The following is a 21,129-nucleotide window of genomic DNA, read 5'->3' as shown; positions in this document are numbered from 1 at the left end:
GACCCCCTCACCCACCAGCAGACTTCTCCCCGCCCCAAGTGTCTCCCCTCCCAGAGTGCCCCCCTCTGCCCAACACTCCCCTCTCCTCCGTGCCCCCAACGCTCTCCCCGCACCCAGATATCCCCCTCTCCACTCAGGGATCCCCCAAGTGCCCCCCTCCCCGACCTGCGCTCCCCCACTCCGCCCAGCGCGCCCCCCGCCCAAGGGCCTCCCTCTATCAGGTCCTCACTTCCCCTCCCCTTCCAGTGCCCCACTATCTCTCCCAGCCCCCCCCCCCCGCTGTCTGTGTCTTCCCCTCAGCTCCCTCCATGCTCCCGCCCCCTCATTCAGTCTCTGGCCGGGGCCGGGCTCAGGTTTCCCGCCGGAACTGCAGAGCTCTGCACCCCGCCACCACCGCTTCGCTCGCTGAGTCTGATTGGCTGTTTGCGAGCTCACGTGACTGAGACCGGCTCCTACGATTGGCTATGTTGGGGGGATGCTGGTTGCCCGGGAGATGGGGATGGCTTCCTGGCGAGTTGGTGGAGGCTCCTGAAGCCTCGGGCTGTGGGAGCGGTGGCTGCCTGGGGCCCCCTCGCCCGGCTCGGCCATGGCCAGCGTGCACGAGAGTCTCTACTTCAACCCTATGATGACCAACGGGGTGGTGCACGCCAACGTGTTCGGCATCAAGGACTGCGTCACCCCCTACAAGATGGCGCTGCTGGTGCTGCTCAGCGAGCTGGGTCGGGCCGGGCCCCAGCTCAGCCTGCTGGAGAGGCGGCGCCTCAACCGGCTGCTGCTGCCGCTGCTGCAGGTTGGGGGGCAATGGGCCGCCTGAGGAGGGGAGCAGGCGCGGGTCATAGAAGGGGTGGGAGGGGTTGGGCTGCCCCCAGGTAATAGGGGCTGCCTGGAGAGGGTTTGGGGGGGGGCGCAGGAGAAAAATGCAGCAAGTGTTTCTAGAGCATGGATCTTGCTCAGGGATCTAAGGGAGAGTGGAGAGGGACTGTCACTAGATAAGGGTTGGGGTTGGGGTTGGGGTTCTGCTGCAGAAGAGCCTTACACAATTCTCCCTGCTCGTCACCTGGGGCAAGTGCGCATTTGGTAATGGGCGAGGGACACGTTGCTATTGTAATAAGGGTGGCTAAGGATTTTTGTGCCTGCGCTGTTATGTTTTCGTGGCTATTATGGAATCATAGAAGTCATCAAGTCCAGCCCCCTGTGCTGAGGCAGGATCAGGTAAACCTAGACTGTTTCTGATAGGTGTCTGTCCAATCTATTCTTAATATTCTCCCATTACTAGTATTCCACAGCCTCCCTTGGAAGCCTATTCCAGAGCTTAACTACTTTCCAGATGTTCTCGTAGATAGATAGCTCTTCCTAATATCTAACCTTTATCTCTCTTACTGTAGATTGAGCCATTACTACTTGTCCTGTCTCCAGTGGACATGGAGAAAATTGATCACAGTCCTCTTTATAACAGCCATTAACATGTAGAGTGATGTAAAGTTGCTGTTTTTTCTGGGTCCAAATTGACTGTTTGGATTTCTAAAATGGATTTATCATTTTGTATAGGGTCCTGATATGACTCTGTCACGATTGCATAAGGCTATTGAAGAATCCTGTTCTAACTTAGCAAATTCTGTGCAAATAAGGTAATTTATTTGATCTATCCTTTGGCTGGAGAGTGTATCCTGCTTTACCAGAGAGATGGGGCCATCACTTTTCCTTTTTATTAGTGTTACCTCTGTTCCCCTAAAAAACAACCCAGGGTCACACTTGTATTAGTTTTATTACAATGCCGCTGTTAGGTCAGATAGAAAAGAGATGGAGCTTATTCATACATGCACACATTCACTGCATTCATACCCTCATGCACCCATACACTTACACAGGCAGAGAGTTACCGGAGACAGCATGGAGGCCGAGAAGCCGAAGCGTAGTAGATCTGGTGTGTCCGCCTGCGGTCACAAATCCAGGCTGCTGAACAGGTCAAGAAGCAGGGGCTTGTGTGCATGCCTTCTTCCTCTTATTTTGGAACTGGGCAGCTCCTGTCACGTACACTGAGTTTCCTTTCTGTGTCCATCACCGAGAAGCATTCCCAGACCAGTTTCTTTCATGCATACCAGGTTCTTCTTTTCTTTACAGCACACCGTGATTGCCTTCTCAGGGCAGATTATATTAGACACACCTGGCTCCGGGCTCCTTTCTCCTTGCAGTTCCTCTCTGCCCCAGTGAACACTCCCTTGTTCACTCTCTCTCTGATTGTGTGATGGGATATTACACAGCTTGGAAGTTCATACAAGTGGTAACTTGAAAAGGTTACAGAGCTTGCAAAGGTTACAAAACTCAAAAAGCTATGCTAACAATAACTGAAGTTACAAAGTCTGCAAAAGGTTGCAGAACTTAATGATAAAAGTTACAGATCTTACAATCGCATTTGAGCAGAGGCTTTACATAACAATTAGCTTCTGTGATTTATATGATTTTAATCACTTTCTTTAAAATTTGTTAGTCTCTAAGGTGCCACAAGTACTCCTGTTCTTCTATAAACATAACTGATATTTTAAACTTAGTTGATTTTTAGAGAAGGGAAAGGAAGTGTAGCATACAGCATATTTTTTTCCTTACAGTAACTACCACTCAACCTATACTTTGATGATGTAACACGTTGTGATTTGGTTCATTGTACATTCTCCTTTTCCAGATGGAAAAAATAATCACATGCAATTTCTTTTTTTGAAGTGATCAGTGATCATTTTTCCAGATGTTCAAAAATTTAGAAACACTTTTGGTATAAGTGAACTAATAACCATTTGGTTTCATTTAGGGTTGTGTCTCATTCTTCCAGTACCTGAAATGAGGAAGAGTTTTTTTTCATGTGAGATTTATTTTGGTGGTCAGGATTGGAAGGGAACATTTCTATAAACTTCTCTTCCTGTTTAGGATAAAACTGATGGCAGAAGGGGAGTTGAAAGACATGGAACAATTTTTTGATGACCTTTCAGATTCATTTACTGGGACAGAACCAGAAGTTCACAAAACAAGTGTAGTAGGTAAGTATTTTATATTCTTTCACTTTTGTCCTGGAAATCCATTCATTCATCCATTCAACCAGATTTTCTTTTTATATTTGAAAAACAATTACAAGCGCACTACTTAGGACAAATACTCAGTCTTTTTATAAAACCGTATACAAAGAATGCATCTGTTCAAAAATGTTTCACATTGCAACACCATTAGCAGTTCTCATTGGTCTTAATAGGAGTTCTATGATCAGATTACCTGTGGAATTAGGCCCTAAAGTAAACTAGACAATGCACCTGAAAGGCAGTGAGAATTATTGGGCCACTTTTATAGATTGGTATATTGAGACACTGAGTATCAGGGGGTAGCCGTGTTAGTCTGTGAGACACTGAGGTGAAGCGAAATGCAAGTTTACACTCCCAGTTAGTGCTGGAACCAGGAATAATGACTTTCAGTCTCTGATCTAAAACTACTAGGCACCACAACTAGCTATCTTTCTCTGTGTTCAAATGTAACAAATATTTTCCTTGTATAGGTTTATTTCTGCGCCACATGATCTTGGCATACAACAAGCTTTCTTTCAGTCAGGTCTATAAACTTTACACTGCACTTCAACAGTACTATCAGAACGATGAGAAAAAAACTGGAATTGATGAGACCGATATGGAGCTGACAAATACTGAAGAACTTGAAGGGAAAATGGAAAAAGAAGAACTCGATGTACCTCTAAGGTAATTTATTAATGATTTCTGTAAAGCCTTTCCACTTTCTAGAGAGGCTTCCACACTAATCATATTAAAAAATCCTCTTTACATGTCAAAACAGGGATCCTGAAGAAAGGCCACACTCACGTTAAAGAAGTATCCTATCTTTGTTAATATCGTGATAAACCTTATGCATGTGTTATCACCGGTAACTAGGCAGGCACAGCCTTTGGGATTTTAACTCGGGTAGTAGAGCAGATTGCAACTGCTTTGATCTTCAATGTGGAGGTGTAACCTATATAAACTACAGGTTCCAGAAGGCAATTTTCAATTACTGTGTTTTTATTTATTTAGATTAAAATAATAAGACACTTACACAAGGTTCTAGGTGCACTAACATATAATTAGTAGTACAACAAAACTCCCAGCAGCATTAAAATGATAGATCAAATAGGAACAGAGGGTCCTGTGGCACCTTTAAGACTAACAGAAGTATTGGAGCATAAGCTTTCATGGCTGAATGCCCACTTCAGACACAAGACCTTTTCGTGGGCATTCACCCACGAAAGCTTATGCTCCAATACTTCTGTTAGTCTTAAAGGTGCCACAGGACCCTCTGTTGCTTTTTACAGATCCAGACTAACACGGCTACCCCTCTGATACAGATCAAATAGGAACTCAGCCAACCACCTTAAAAAAACAAAACTAGAAAAATCAACCCTCCTTTCCATCCCTTCTTCATTCTTAGAAGATAACCTCAGCCATCTCCAAAAATCCTATTGAACAGTTCGCTTGGATGGAACATCTCCTGCTCCAACCATTTTTATTGTTGGGTGCCTTGCTTTATATTATGGCTTGAAAGGAGATAGATGGGAATTTGATACTGTACTCTCGTCTTTCTATAATGGCACCCTTCATTAATGATGATCTCATTCATATTAAGAGGATGGGTCATGGTCGGTTTTTGCAGAGAGCAAGATAAACTTTTTTTTACATTTAGTGCTGGGATGGCCACTCAGTTTCTTTGGTGCCACCATGTGGCAGCATTTCTAAACTGCAACTCAAATCTTCAGTAATTCTATTTTCAATTAAGTACAGTACTACTGTATAAGATGGCAGTGCCACTTTCTCTCCCTTCACTTAGCACTTTTGATTTTGTATATCCCCTCTTAATAGTATTATTAATGCTAACAATGAAGATTTTAATGCAGTAAAAGTGACTTTTTTTTTCTTCAACATAATCTTTAAATAAAAGTAGTTTTCATATACACATTAAATTGTATTTTCAGCAGTTGGACTCTTCTGTGTCCCTGAGCTTTTCTGTGCCTTCCTGACGGCTGGGAATCTAGCTAACTGTCCTCAGAGTTTTACTTTTCGTTATATATTTGTTTTCCCTTTGAACAAGGTTCTGTTTCTAGCAAAGCAGTTGCTTTCTGGAACTAATCTTGCTGTGCAGAGTGCCATGATCCTCTGTGTGATCAGCTTCCTTGAGATGATTATGAACATTGCTCACGTTGCTCATAGTCTCTGCTGATTGAAGATGAAAATTCAGCCATGGTCTCATTACCAGTTGAGACATCAAGGTGGTATGTCTGTTTTTATTCAGACATATCTATATACTGTATTTAGTCTTTTCTCTCTTAAAACCTATAATTGTGTGTCTGACTACTATATTGTGGCTTCCATGTGCCAGGTTTTATTCTTTAATAAAGTTTAATCTCTGTAATTCTGGTTACTTTTCACACTTCCAGTTGAGCACTGATGATGTACCATAATAGTTTGTAAACTAAAATTGTGTGTGTGGCCTCTGATAAAATGTACTTATTTTTTTGTATCACCCGCCAATGTACCTACTTTATTATAGCTACAGTATAAGCTACACATCTGTAGCCTTCTGATTCTTTTTCACTGCTTTTATTTCTAACCATTGTTTGTTTAACAGGGAAGAAGAAATATCTTGTAGTGGGCCTCTCTCCCAGAAGCAAGCAGAATATTTTCTTTCTCAGCAGGTATGTTAATTCGGACTAGAGCTGGGAAATAATTCAGAATGTAAATTTCACCTCTGTGTTTATGAATTATCAACAAACATCACACTTTCTTGGATTAATTAGAAATTATTTTGTTGAATAATTCTCCGGTTTATATCTCGTGTGTGTGAATAGTTCATTGTGAGTACTTGAAATTCAAACAGTTTTAACTGGACACGTAAGTCGTAGAATGATTCTGTTCCTTGAGATGAGTGTTTCAGAATCAGGTTTCCAATGGGAATATTTGTAGTTTATACTTTCCAATTGGTTTCTCCAAAATGTGTTTAAAATTTTCTGTTTCATTGATCATTCCTGCAAGTAAATATATGCAGAGAAACTAAACACACAAAGAGCACAACCAGACCTCTGAAGCATGGTAGCAATATTAAATACACCTCTACCTCAATATAACGCTGTCCTCGGGAGCCAAAAAATCTTACCGCGTTATAGGTGAAACTGCGTTCTATTGAACTTGCTTTGACCCACCGGAGTGTGCAGCCCTGCCCCCCGGAGCACTGCTTTACCACATTATATCCGAATTCGTGTTATATCGGGTCGCGTTATATCAAGGTAGCGGTGTATGTACAATAGCATAAAGTACTTATTCATTTTAAGGTCTCTAAGTAATTGTTAAATGCTACTGGTCTCTTTAACTCTACATCTACATCTAGTGTACAATTTTTGTTTACACTCTTGCTGCTGTGCTGTTATGTAAATTTATGAATTTAACTTCAGTGGCATCATATTTTGACTTCATTCTAGATTTTTAACTAATTTATTGTGTAGTATCCTGTATGTGTATAGAAATAGTCTCTCCAAATAAAATGACAATATTATGGAGCAAGAGAAATCAAAATGTTCGGTGACTTTCCTGAGATCTGGAGTCTTGTGATCACTTATGATTGCTATAATAACTGATTTTTTTTTTTTTGTGTTTCCCATTTATCAGTATTCTTCCCAAAGCAAATAAATGAATTGTTTTTGTATAGTTACCTGAATTTTTTGTAAGCAGTCAGATATAAATTTAAGTCAGAAGTCCGATATAATCAATCTCCAAAGAGAGATACTTGAAGAAATCTCTATCTTAAACCGGATTTTCCATGTTAGTCAAAACAATTGTGATCTCTCTAAATGTGAATAATACAATTTAATTGAGAGTAAAATTGCTATTGGCGATATTTAAACATGATAGCAGACATAACTCTTAGGAAATTTTATGTAATTGAAGCTATACAGATTTGACTGGTTTCAGAGTAACAGCCGTGTTAGTCTGTATCCGCAAAAAGAAGAACAGGAGTACTTGTGGCACCTTAGAGACTAACAAATTTATTAGAGCATAAGCTTTCGTGGACTACAGCCCACTTCTTCGGATGCATATATGCTGTAGTCCACGAAAGCTTATGCTCTAATAAATTTGTTAGTCTCTAAGGTGCCACAAGTACTCCTGTTCTTCTTTTTACAGATTTGACTAGCATCTATTTATATAATATTCTACTGCTCCATTCCTAGATACTTAACAACAATTTGCCCTTTTATTCTAGGCTTCTTTATTAAAGAATGACGAGACAAAGGCTCTTACTCCAGCATTTTTACAAAAGGAATTGAACAATTTGCTGAAGTTTAATCCAGACTTTGCTGAAGCAGTAAGTGTCTTTCCCCCTCAACCCAACATGCACGCGGGGCAGTTCTTCCTATTTCTAAAATATAGTGTATTTTGTATAATTTGTACTGTACACTGAAATGCAAAACATTTGTCCAAATCTGTATTATCTCTGTGTATGCTAATATAGTATTTTAGGATGGGACTCCCTTTGAAGACACAGAGAGCATAATTCATATAGGTACTTACATGTGTCCAACTTCAAGCACAAGTTCCGTTGACTTGAATGGCACTACTCAAGTGCAAAAAGTTAGGCATGTGTTTTAAGTTCCTTTTTGAAATGGGGCCTGAGACTTACTTGTTTTTCTGACATTAAGTTGTCTTAAATAACATGAAATAGTTATGCTCCTAAACGTTGTGAATGTAAGAAATGTACCGGTGATCAGTATCAGTGGCTATTGATTACTTACATTGATTTCAGGTCTGGTTATTAAAAGAAGTCTGAACTCTGAAAGTGAAATGCATTTGACAGAATGTCAGTCTGGGCCTGTACTACATGTTTTGGGCCTGATCCTGTAGCCCTACCCATGTGAGCAGTATCACACGAGTAAGAGCTGTAGGTTCATGCCTTCTATGTAGACATCTTGCCTCAGAACCACTGACTGGTGGGAGATGTTGAAAATATTAGCTGTGGTAAGCAAGCCTTTCCTTGTTTCCTCTATATCAAATGACCCTGCTCCAAAATGGAACACTATCAGCTTTATCCCAGTAGTTCTGAACTGTCTAAATCGTGTTTTTTGCATTGATATTTCCTGCTAAACACACTCTCATTCACAGAAGATCCTACTGCCACCTTTCTCAGTAAGAAGATACAACATACATCTAAAAATTGTGTTACCAAGTCTGTTTTAATTATAGCTGATTCTGCTTTTATTTTAGCATTATTTAAGCTACTTAAATAGTCTTCGAGTACAAGATGTCTTCAGTTCAACACACAGCCTCCTTCACTATTTTGACCGTTTGATTCTCACTGGAGCAGAAAGCAAAAGCAATGGAGATGAAGGTTATGGCCGAAGTCTGAGATACGCTGCTCTTAATCTAGCTGCGCTGCATTGTCGGTTTGGCCATTAGTAAGTGAATACATCTTGCTGCATAGTTAAGAAACACAAGATAGACCTTGTGCTACTATTGTTTTCTCAAAGTTAGATAAGGAGAGGAGGAGGAGGACTCTGTAGTTGGGGAGCAAGCACAGATGGCTGTGTTTGTAACCGTCCTTGAATCTTGATTTGATTTTAACACCCATTTGGTCCTCCTGTTGGCTGAACCATTTGGAATATACTAAGATTTGAGGTTCTTTTTATGTTCAATTACAATGGTGTCCCAGGGAATTAGATCTTTACCTGCTGCACTTCCACGACCATACATAGGTCAGAAGGTGTGAGTGCTTATTTATAACTGATACATGTTCAGGAGCAACTATAGCTGCCAACCTATTACTCTCTCAAAGATAATGATCAGATGAGTTGGAGAGAGTACTTTGCAGGTGGTTTTTTTTTTTTTTTTTTTTTTTAAATCTCTTCGTGGAGGGGGGTATTGTTTCTGCAGTGCTGTAGATATGCATGGTGTTCTACAGACAAATGAGAGAGGTCCCTGCCCACAAAGAAACTTGTGATTTAGGCCTGCATACATTGCCACATGACTGGATCACAGTTGGTGATGATGGGAGGTGGGTCAGGAAGATGAGTACAAACACTTTCTACCTAGGCAGGTATTTTATATGGCACACATCAGAATAATCTCAGAGTATATTTGACCATATACATGTGCTTTAAGGCCCAGTAATGGGTTACAATTAATTTCTCATGAATTGTAGAGGCTATCTTTAGTGATGTATATCTTCAGCCTTAAGACTAACAAAAAAGTAGATGTGAGGAAATACTCCTCTCTCATCTGAACTGTTTAATTGGAGTTCACTGCTGAGTGGGATATGTATCCTTTAGATCAGCGTACGTTTGAGACTTCATAATACTACTTGTCATTTGTTAACAGAATATTAATGTGCTCTGTCTTTGATTTGTTGATAGTCAGCAAGCTGAGCTTGCTCTCCAGGAAGCCATCAGAATTGCACAGGAGTCCAATGATCATGTTTGCTTGCAGCACTGCTTGGTAAGGCAGCCATGCTTAGGGGATACATTGCCTTTGTCTTAGCCATCAGTTAGACTTTTGATGCATTTTCTGTAGCTATATCTAGTGTTTGGTAGTAGTTTAAATATTATTTCCCTGTCTCAGGATGACTTTTTTTGACTCTTTATTTCTTCAGTAAATATCAAGGTGCTGTCCTGAGATTTTTTTTTAGTTGTGCAACGCTGGTTGACTTTAGTGGGAGTCATACATTTAAACCCATACACAATGCTTTGAATGTTTAGTCTTTGCACTTTTAAGAACTTTGTTCAAGATAATTTATAAAAGCCTTTTTTCCCGTATCCCTCTGTTTGTCCTGAGAGTGAGCATAAGGCTCTCAGCCAATGGAAAGAGGAAAAAGGCAAAGATTTTAGTCTCTCTCTCTCTCCCTCTCCCCTTTTGGCAACTTCTTTTTTCAGTTCTTTCCTGTCCATAATACTCTAACTAATAGAGTGTGTTTATAGTGATGGGGGGTTTTTTTTGTTTTTTTTTATTTACAACCTAGAGAGCACTCAGCAGAGCTCCCTGTCTAAATCTATGCAGTGTAAACAGTGCTCTTGCTAAGAGGGGTGAGCCACCTGAAAAACTGCCATAGACTAGGCATCTTCCTCTGCCTTCCCAAACACGCTGCAGCATAATGGCTCAGTTTTAAGCTTTGCTTTTTGGCTCAGGAAGTTTCAAGCACTTTGTTATATTCAACCCATGAGAGGAGAAAGAAGAGCTCCTGTTGTCCACTTGATATGAAGAAGGGTTAACATATCTATCTGAAGGGAGCTCTCAAAGTGACACAGTTCACTTGCAATAGTTCACTTCACTTCACAGTTCAATGGCAATATACAAAAACCTGTAGGAGAACACTTCAACCTCCCTGGCCACACAATAGCAGATGTTAAGGTAGCCATCTTACAGCAAAAAAACTTCAGGACCAGACTCCAAAGAGAAACTGCTGAGCTTCAGTTCATCTGCAAATTTGACACCATCAGATCAGGATTAAACAAAGACTGTGAATGGCTATCCAACTACAGAAACAGTTTCTCCTCCCTTGGTGTTCACACCTCAACTGCTAGCAGAGCACCTCACCCTCCCTGATTGAACTAACCTCGTTATCTCCACACTGATATATACCTGCCTCTGGAGATTTCCATTACTTGCATCTGAAGAAGTGAGGTTCTGACCCACGAAAGCTTATGCTCCCACTACTTCTGTTAGTCTCAAAGGTGCCACAGGACCCTCTGTTGCTTTTTACAGATTCAGACTAACACGGCTACCCCTCTGATACAGTTCACCTGTTTCTCCTTGGGGAAGCAGAGCAGGTTCTAAGGCTTCTGTGTCTTGTTGGTTTTGAGACTGTATTGAGGAAACTTATAGGTCCAAGGTGAAAAGTACCACTTTCTAGCAAGGCTCATTCCATGAGAGTCGGTCTATCTCTTGGACTGAGAGAGGATGTTACCCCAGAAGTCCTGTGCAAGGTAACCCTATGGGTGCCTTGCATAACTTACTATACCATGCCAGACTTGACATGGAAGCCTCCTGGGCTGCTGCCTTCTGTAAGAGGGACTCTAATTCTATAGTCAATTGTGTTTTTGTTTAAGTTACCACACAAGTTTTTGTGTCCCCTCCCTTCTTCTTATTTTATTTTTTAAATGGTTGCACAAAAATATCTTACATGACATTTTACATCATGCCTTTGCAATGATCTTTTTATCTTGTTCCCATACCAGAGTTGGCTGTACATTTTGGAGCAGAAGAGATCAGATAGCTGTGTCCTGTTGGAACACTCTGTGAAAAAAGCTGTACATTTTGGATTGCCAGTAAGTCTCTCAGCCCTCAACTTTATTCTAAGACAAGGAGAAGGGTGTGTGTGCGCTCGCATGTAGTGTATGATCTGTAGCTTTTCTTTTTGCTGATCTTATGAATATGTATAGCTGAGATTTAACCCAATCTATTTTAGATTACAAAATCTGTCTTTTTCTTTCTTTTAAAAAACATAATTAAATTAAAAAACACGGTGGACTTGCTCCTATAGGGATCTTTGGCTTTCACCCCCATTTCACCTTGTCCCAGCTGCTGGGTCTTGCAGGGCAGCCCTCTCTCAGCAAGTCTCATGCCAGCTTCCTCCACGTCTCCTGGCTGTTAGTGTGGTTATCTGTCTCTCTCTAGTTTTTCTGATTGAGATAAGAGAACGAGCAGCACTAGAAGGAATAGTGTAGCTCACATTGGGGAGGCTGAGAGCAGACGTTAGATTATTTAGAGAGAGGGCTACCCTCTGATACCCAAGAACAAATAGAGAACCCAGCCACTAGATTGCTGGGGGTGAGGAAGTAAAAGTCATGGGGAAAACTGGGTTGGGGTGAGGAGTCAGGTGGGGTGCATATGACAAAGGATTGGGAACTAATTGTGTAGATGGTGTATGAGCCATGGAAGGTGGAAATTGTATTTTTTGAGGGCGTGGCAGGGGAAAAGCAGAAAGTTCTGTGTGTGCGCACACAAGTGTGCATGTGAGTACTTAGGGTTAGGGTTATGACTCAGATATAAACACCAGCTTCCCAGCTGCAGGAATGTGGGATGGGAAACTACAGATTCCCCTTCCGTCCCATTACAAGGTGGTATTATTAACTACATATATGAAGAAATCCCTGTAGCGGCATTTTGTCATCTGTATTGAATAATAACTTGCTTTTTTTAGGTGGGAATTTTGATACACCTCTACCTCGATTATCACACTGTCCTCGGGAGCCAAAATATCTTATCCCGTTATAGGTGAAACTGCGTTATATTGAACTTGCTTTGATCCATCGGAGTGCGCAACATTTCCCCCCCCCTCCCCCCGAGCACTGCTTTACTGCATTATATCCGAATTCGTGTTTTATATCGGGTCGCATTATATCGAGGTAGAAGTGTAGTTTGTGCTTCCTGCCTAGTTGTAGCGTGTCTATGTTTAATATGTTTGTTTTTTGATTTCCCTCTCCTTAGTATCTAGCTTCCCTGGGAATACAGTCCTTGGTTCAGCAAAGAGCTTTTGCAGGAAAGACCGCTAACAAGCTAATGGATGCCTTAAAGGACTCTGATCTGTTGCACTGGAAACATAGCTTGTCCGAGCTTATTGATATTAGTATAGCACAGAAAACTGCCATTTGGAGACTATATGGTCGCAGGTATTTTCTCTCATCAAACTTTGTTTCTTATATATGTTGTAAATGTTGCAAGCAATGCCTTTACTATCAGTCATACAAGTACACAAGCGACTGCATCTGTTTAATGTGCTGAAACCAAGTATATAGGCTATTATTCAGGAGATGTTGGGGGAATTTTTCTTTTCCTAGTTCGGCTCATTTAAAACACAGTCTGGAGGAACGACGAGGAGTCTGGTGGCACCTTAAAGTCTAACAGATTTATTTCAGCAGAAGAAATGGGGTTTTTTTACCCACACAAGCTTATGCCCAAATAAATCTGTTAGTCTTTAAGGTGCCACCAGACTCCTCGTTTTTGTGGATGCAGACTAACACGGCTGCCTCTCAGATACAGTCTATAGGAGAGATTTTAGTCGCTATGTTAGATCTGTAAATAGAACAGAGTTTTAATGTTGAGGATGGGTAAATAGAGACATCACCTTATAGAAACTGTGTTCAGCTCTTAGCTGGGTTGATGCCTTGTTCATGAGCACTCCATGTGCTGGCACAGTGGGGAGGTCCTGGGTAGCAGTTGCTTACAACAAAAAGGGGGGAAACTGTAAAACTAGAAGCCCGGAGAAGCAATCTGTGGCAATTTATCATGACTTTGGAGTGTAGATTAGAAATCTCTGATGTTTGTTGCATGAAAGTAAATGAAGCTCTTCTCACTGTAGCACCATGGCACTTCAGCAAGCCCAGATGTTGCTGAGCATGAACAGTCTAGAAGCTGTAAATGTGGGTGTTCAGCAGAATAACACGGAATCTTTTGCTGTAGTATTGTGTCACCTGGCTGAGCTACATGCAGAACAGGTGAGGCTTACATTGAGTTGCACAAAAAAAATCACCTGGGTGGAGAAGATTCAAAGGCCCGTGATAAAAAGAGGCTTTTGTTGATGAACTGTGTGCATGTGTGATTCTGATCAACGTTTTGGCAGGTGAGGGAAATCTAGCTTTTCCTCTTAACAGCTGTTTGTGTCTCATAGTACAGGGATGAAATTAAGGAAAGGAAAATAGTTCTTGCCCTATTACTTGCTCATCATACTCCTGTTCTTGTGTTGTAGGGATGCTTTGCTGCTGCTTCAGAAATATTGAAACATTTAAAAGAGAGATTCCCTCCCAGTAGTCAGCATGCACAGGTAACGTGTAGCTTTTATTGAATAGAGAAAATACACATTCACATGACAAAGTTATATGTTGGGGGTAAGATCTGATTTTTTTTCTTAATTCCTACTGTACCTGTATAAAATGTGTTTTCATTAGAAAATCTGAATTTGTTTCATGTAAATCTTGTCACTAATGGGAAACCTAAAAATTTTGGCACAAAGTTGCAAGCCATTAAAACATCATGTACCACAGTTGGAAACTTGAGAAAGATCTCTCATTAGTGCCTCAAAGTGAAGAGCTATTTGAATTTTCCTTCCATGCCCTCTGTTCTTTCTGTGTAGCTTAGCTGTAATGCTAGCTATATCATATTTACCTTCCTCAGAGGGCATTATCAGGATTAAATGTTTGTAAAGTGCCTTGAAGTTCAAAGTGCTACACAAGAACTCTGAGCTAAGAGAAGAGGCTGTGATTTGTGTGGAACTGGGAAACACCCTAATGGAGTAAATCTGTAGGACAGCATCTACATCATTTTATGGCTTTCTAGATCCAGCAAACTTATTTTTTCACATCTTTCCTTTTCTGTGTTACAAAGGGAGCCATACTGCCCAAAACAATTATTCAGGACATAACTAGAGGAAAGAATTTTATTTTAAATGTGATCCTGTAAGCTCTGTTGGGGTTCTTTTGCCATATTTCTTTAGTAGACCTACACATTTCTGCTGAAGATGTTATTGATACAATGTGTTACATCCAACAAACTCAGACAACTTCTTTAATAAACAGGAGTATAGTCAGTTATGTCTGTAAATAGCATGCTTTAATGTTAGGGCTGTCAAGCAACTAAAAAATTAATTGCGCAATTATACAATAATAGAATACCATTTATTTCAAAACTTGTGGATGTTTTCTACATCTTCAAATATATTGATTTCAATTACAACACAAAGTGTACAGTGCTCACTTTATATTTATTTTTGATTACAAGTATTTGCACTGTAAAAAACAAAAGAAATGGTATTTTTCAATTCACCTAATACAAGTACAGTAGTGCAATCTCTTTATCATGAAAGTTGAACTTACAAATGTAGAATTATGTACAAAAAAATGCATTCAAAAATAAAAGAATCTAAAATTCTTTAGAGCCTGCAAGTCCACTCAGTCCTACTTCTTATTCACCCAATTGCTCTGACAAACAAGTTTTTTTACATTTGCAGGAGATAATGCTACCTGCTTCTTGTTTACAGTGTCACCTGAAAGTGAGAACAGGCGTTCTCATGGCACTGTTGTAGCTGGGGTTGCAAGATATTTACGTGCCAGATACGCTAAAGAGTCCTATATCCCTTCATGCTTCAACCATTCCAGAAGACATGTGTCCATGCTGATGATGGGTTCTGCACAATAACAATCCAAAGCAGTGCGGACCAATGCATGTTCGTTTTCATTATCTGAGTCAGATGCAACCAGCAGAAGGTTGACTTTCTTTTTTTGCAAAAAGAACAGGAGTACTTGTGGCTGTTCTTTTTGCGGATCCAGACTAACATGGTTTTTGGTGGTTCGGGTTCTGTAGTTTCCGCATCAGAGTGTGACTTCTGAAAAACCTGCTCCACACCTCGTCCCTCTAAGATTTTTGGAAGGTACTTCAGATTCTTAAGCCTTGGGTTGAGTGCTGTAGCTATCTTTAGAAATCTCACATTGATACCTTCTTTGCGTTTTTTGAAATCTTCAGTGAAAATGTTCTTAAAATGAACATGTGCTGAGTCATCATCCAAGGCTGCTATAACATGAAATATATGGCAGAATGCAGGTAAAACGGACCAGGGGATATACAGTTCTCCCCCCAAGGAGTTCAGTCACAAATTTAATTAATGCATTTTTTTTTTTTTTTTAAACAAGCGTCATCAGCATGGAAGCATGTCCTCTGGAATGGTGGCCGAAGCATGAAGGGGCATACGAATGTTTAGCATACCTAGCACGTAAATACCTTGCAGTGCCAGCTACAAAAGTGCCATGCAACTGTCTGTTCTCACTTTCTGGCGACATTGTAAATAAGAAGTGGGCAGCATTATCTCCTGTCAATGTAACCAAACTTGTTTGTCTGAGCGATTAGCTGAACGAGATGTAGGACTGAGTGGACTTGTAGGCGCTGAAGTTTTACATTGTTTTGGTTTTGAGTGCAGTTATGTAACAAAAATCTACATTTGTAAGTTGCATTTTTCACAACAAAGAGATTGCACTACAGTATTTGTATGAGGTGAATTGAAAAATACTATAAATAAAAAATAATATACACTTTGATTTCAATTACAACACAGAATACAATATATATGAAAATGTAGAAAAACATCCAAACTATTTAATAAATTTCAATTGGTATTCTATTGTTTAACAGTGCGATTAAAACTGTGATTAATTGCGATTACATTTTTTAATTGCGATTAATTTTTTTTAGTTAATCGCGTGAGCTAACTGCGATTAATTGACAGCCCTATTTAATATCTGTTGATTTAACTTCGGATCACAAAATGAACATTCACCATTTCTTCTTAAAACTTATTTCTGTACACTCTTGGTTTAGCTGTGGATGCTGTTTGATCAGAAAATACAGTTCGATAGAGCTATGAACGATGGGAAGTACCATGTTGCCGATTCTTTTGTGGCAGGAATTACAGCACTTAATAGCATTGAAGGCGTGTACAGGTAAGAAACCATCAATCTACAGAAAAATCTTGCAATAATATCCCACTGAAATAAAGATGGAATAAAGTGCTTGCTGGAGATAATTCATACCTCTCTTCAGTGAACTACAATAATGTTTTCTTTTTCCTTAACTCTGCCATAATTATCCTGAAACAATGATCTTGGTATAATCCATTTTCCCCACATCCCTGGGGTTATTTTAATGGCTATAATGGATTTAAGACCTACATTTATAATTTATTCTATGACTAGAGATCTCTTGCTCTCAGCGAATGCATTAATCTATTTATTTTGAAATCTGTTCACTGTGGCTATCCCAAGAGCTAGGTGCAATACAGAATTTAAATAAACAATTAGGAGACTTGGGGCCTATTCCTGGTTTTGCCATTGACCTACAGTGTGACCATGGGCAAGTTGCTTCATTTCTGGCTCTTACCCCATCTGTAGAATGGAGGGAATACTTCCCTTCCCTTATAAAGTGCTTTGAAATCTGTGGATGAAAAGTGCTATATAAAAGTTACATGTTATTAACGGAACATCCCCACCAGGCCCTGGTTATAATTTTACACATTTGGGTAGAAAGCAGCTTTACAAGTGTAGAAGCTGAGTACACAAAACACAAGTGTGCTTTTCCATTGCATCCAAGTGAAGGATTGAGTCTAAAATATTCTCGTCTGGTAATGAAATTCTTTTTATTGTAGAAAAGCCATTGTATTGAAAGCTCAGAATCAGATGTCCGAGGCGCACAAACTTTTGCAGAAACTGTTGATCCACTGCCAAAATATAAAAAACACTGAGATGGTGATTAGGTAAGAACGGTTAATTTCCAGAGATTTCCTTGAATATTAAAGCTACTTTACGCTAATTAACATCAATAGTCACAATCTGTTCTGTATTGCTTCACTAATTGTAGTTTATCCACCATTTGGATAAGAAAATATTCTGATTTAATAAATGTAGTATAGGAGAATTATTAAATGTAAAACTTTGGGTGGTGATAAGATGAAACAATACCATGGCAACACGAACGTGCTTTCACTTGCTGAGCTAAATGAACTTGCTGGTACCAACACTGTTTTAAAAGAAAGTTATTTTGGAATGGCCCCTAACTACACATGTTTGCACTCAACAAACTGAGCTTTAGCTTTGAAAATGAAGTATGATAGGTAAACTTCCATCATCAAAGAGGATGTATGAGTTGAATTCTTCATGGACAGTGTGTGAAAATTCAACTTTAGTTTTTTTTCCGGGGGCGTGTTGTGTGTTTGTTTGTTTTTCCTATGGCATGTGTGAGTATGGGTGGTTTGTTTGTGGGTGGTTTTTTAATAACCAAATTAAAAATTTGATATAAAGGATACTGTGAAGCTGAAATTTAGAAGTCTTTTCAAAACTGAATTCAAAGTAGTTTCAAATACTAAATCTGCCCTGAGTGGGTGTTTTGCAACCACAATTTCCCTTTTTGGGGGGAGGGGCGGGGCGGGGGGGGGTTGAGGGTGGCTAGTTCCCCTGTTGAGTGAAAGAGCCACACAAACCAACTGTGCCTAAAATAAACAGAGAGATTGTGTTTCTCTACTCTGTGTCATCATAATCGTCAGTGTTACTTATCACAATAGTATTTTTATTTATGGTAATTTGGTGGAATCCCTTTTAAGGATGAAATTCAGATTTATTGAGCATGTAGTATTTTAACTTATTAAGAATAAATGAGAGAGTACTATTAGGGATAAATAATTGACTTCCACTTGCTTGCTTTCTGGAGGTTAGTGTGGTGGGGAAACACTTCAGAATTTTCAGCAAAACTGTCACTTACATATTTCTCCCCCCCCCCCCCTCTTTTTTTGGTTAGTGTACTTCTGTCAATAGCAGAACTTTACTGGAGATCTTCATGTCATACAATAGCACTGCCTGTCCTGCTTCAGGCTCTCGCTCTTTCTAGAGAATACCGTCTACAGTACTTGGCCTCTGAAACTGTCCTGAACTTGGCTTTCTCCCAGGTAAGTTTGATTCATGTTTTCACAGGCTGCAAATCAAACATTTATGTTGTCAATCTGGATATCATTGCTATTGTTGTTCGATTTAAGAACATAATCCTGTCAGGGTTCAGTTATTGCTTCTAAAGAATTAAATGTATTTCAAAATGTGAAATTTTCCAAGGAAGTCTATAAAAACAATTGAATGTCATTGAGGCTTTTAGGCTCAGTATGTTATAGAATATGCGGTTATAAGTTGGTACTGCCTTCACTTCTCTAATTGATATTTCTTATGCCATCTTGTTGGCTTTGTGGTACTGTAACTTGTTGACATGAGCTGGGTTTAAAAAGAACACAGGTTAATGGAGTTCATTCGTATTGCTTATTCTGGGCAGATGGGGATCCTTGTTGTCAACACTGGGCAGTGTCTGCCAATCAATTCAGATTCCTACTGGCATTCACCACCACAGTGCCTCATCTCTGCTAATGGAAACAGATTAGACCATTATGGGAAGAAGCTAAAAATCTTGTCTGGACTATCAATTCCTTTTAAAACAGATGTGGCATTTGAGTAGCTTATGTTGGCCTCACCAGAAGTGGCTGCTATTTCCTATGGGCACCAATTTCAGACCAGCAAAGTATGTTTTTCTTTCAGCTAATTCTTGGTATTCCTGAACAAGCGCTGAATATTCTGCATACGGCAATAGAACCTATCTTGGCTCACGGGGCGGTACTGGACAAAGGCTGTGCCATGTTCTTGGTGGCCAAATGTCAAGTTGCTTCTGCAGCTTCCTATTCTCCACCAAAGAAGGCAGAAGGTAGAGTGAAGAATAATTATGTCCATTTATACTTCTCAACTTTGAATGAGCTACAATCCAGTTTAGATATTTGAATTTTAATAGCACAGAGAGATGTCGTCATTGGTAATAAAATCAAAACAATAACAAGGCAGGTAGTGTTATCGAATGGGAAGATCGGGGGGGGAGAGGGTCTGAGTCTGGACTCACAATGTCACTGAGGCCAAAAGAACAATGTCCATCTTGAAAATACTCAATATTTACAATAGAACCTTGTTTATCTGCACACTTTATCATCCACACCTTGCAGCAAAGCTTGAATAGCAGAGGCTGAAGTTGTAGGCCCATGATGCCAAGTCCATTATTTTTACAAAAGCTGCAATAAAATGTTTTCTCCCGCATCATGAAGTCTTTTATAAATTGCTAAAACCTGTGCTTTTAATTTAAAAAATTCATAATGGGCCTCCCTAGAGTGGGATTGTACTGCACGTGGTATTTATACGAACACAATTTTAAATATTGGACTTCCTCACCCTTTTGACAGCTCTGGAATCTGCTATCCTGAACCTAAATGAAGCCAAGACTTATTTTGCAAAAGTGGACTGCAAAGAACAGCTCAGAGACGTTCTTTACTTTCAGGCCAGACTCTTCCACACCCTGGGAAAGATTCAAGAAAGAAACAAATGTGCCATGCTATTCCGTCAAGTGCACCAGGAGCTGCCTGCTCACGGTGTTCCATTAATTAATGCCTTCAAGTGAAGTGTTTAAAGCTGAGGCTTCCCTCTGTGTGTTCCTGCTGTCCCCCCCCCCCTTTTTTTTTTTTTTTAATGTTCAATCCTCACTATTTGGAAATAATTACCAATAAACTATGTTCTTCTGTTTAGAAAACTTTTGTTTTTTGCTTGTAATGATGTGTGCAAACATCTACTTTCCACAAATCTCATTTTATTCTGTAAATGAGTAGTCATCTTCTGTAGTCACAAAATAGGATTCAGATTTTTAAAGAAAATGCCTGCAGTTCACAGATTTAATGCTAGGACCAACACTAAGGTATTGTCAGGAAAGGGTGTGTATGTGTGGAGGGGGAAGGGTTACTGATGTAAATAATTCCTGATGTAACTGAGATTTTCACGCTGGTAAATGCAAAACAGTGTGGAGATATTAGAGTAGAAATTACAGACAAAAGTTTATTTCTGCTAACTTAAAATAACTGGTATTTCTTTGAATGTAGAATTTCATTTTAAAAGTGTCTTCGCGTTTAATATGTCTGCAGGCACTATTTCTAGAGATATTAGCAGAAGGGAAAGAAATAGAATCCTATTGATGCAGGACCTTTGTCCCACTGCTTGCCCTCTCTATTGTGCTAGACAGACACATCTATGTGCAAAGAATAATAGGAAAAAGTAAAACATGGTAGATTCATTTTGGTGCAGTGAGGGAACCTATATCAGCTTAAACGTTTTTATTGCAGATGCACTAATGAGTGTGTTTCATGGGCACGTGTGTGTGTGTGTGTGTGCACTTTACTCACTCTTATGTATCGATAAATGAGGACAACTGCCAACTTAGGGCTCAATTCTCACCTATCGTTGGATCCATCCTTAGAAGAAAACTTTTTAATGCTTAGAGTGTGTGTGTGTGGGGGGGTATTTACACACAGAGACAGAGACAGAGACAGAGACAGAGACAGAGACAGAGACAGAGACAGAGACAGAGACAGAGACAGAGACAGAGACAGAGACAGAGACAGAGACAGAGACAGAGACAGTCTGAGTCCTGAGAATAGAGATTCAGGAAGTCCTATTCTTGACCTGTGCGGTAAGTTGTTTCACATCACCGTGCCTCAGTGGCATACTTTTGGCTCCTGTAAAGCACTTTG

The 21,129-nt window shown here is 39.9% G+C and overlaps 1 protein-coding gene across 1 annotated transcript; it reads left to right on the top strand.

Moving 5' to 3' along the window:
* The first annotated feature begins 480 nt into the window (after positions 1 to 480).
* ANAPC5 (anaphase promoting complex subunit 5) lies at positions 481 to 20,132 on the top strand. The gene is made up of 17 exons (XM_054006767.1): positions 481 to 790; positions 1,549 to 1,628; positions 2,920 to 3,029; positions 3,536 to 3,731; positions 5,647 to 5,713; positions 7,273 to 7,374; positions 8,271 to 8,461; positions 9,416 to 9,497; positions 11,234 to 11,323; positions 12,486 to 12,667; positions 13,357 to 13,492; positions 13,744 to 13,818; positions 16,362 to 16,483; positions 17,185 to 17,292; positions 18,330 to 18,477; positions 19,109 to 19,271; positions 19,795 to 20,132. Exons 1-17 carry the CDS (start codon positions 587 to 589, stop codon positions 20,007 to 20,009), a joined length of 2,271 nt encoding a protein of 756 aa, XP_053862742.1. The 5' UTR covers positions 481 to 586; the 3' UTR covers positions 20,010 to 20,132.
* Positions 20,133 to 21,129: the final 997 nt, after the last annotated feature.

This window comes from Malaclemys terrapin, chromosome 16 (genome assembly GCF_027887155.1).
Source record: "Malaclemys terrapin pileata isolate rMalTer1 chromosome 16, rMalTer1.hap1, whole genome shotgun sequence".
Taxonomy (NCBI): domain Eukaryota; kingdom Metazoa; phylum Chordata; order Testudines; family Emydidae; genus Malaclemys; species Malaclemys terrapin.
Note: the sequence above shows the minus strand (reverse complement) of the source record. Positions and strands in the feature narration are given on the sequence as shown.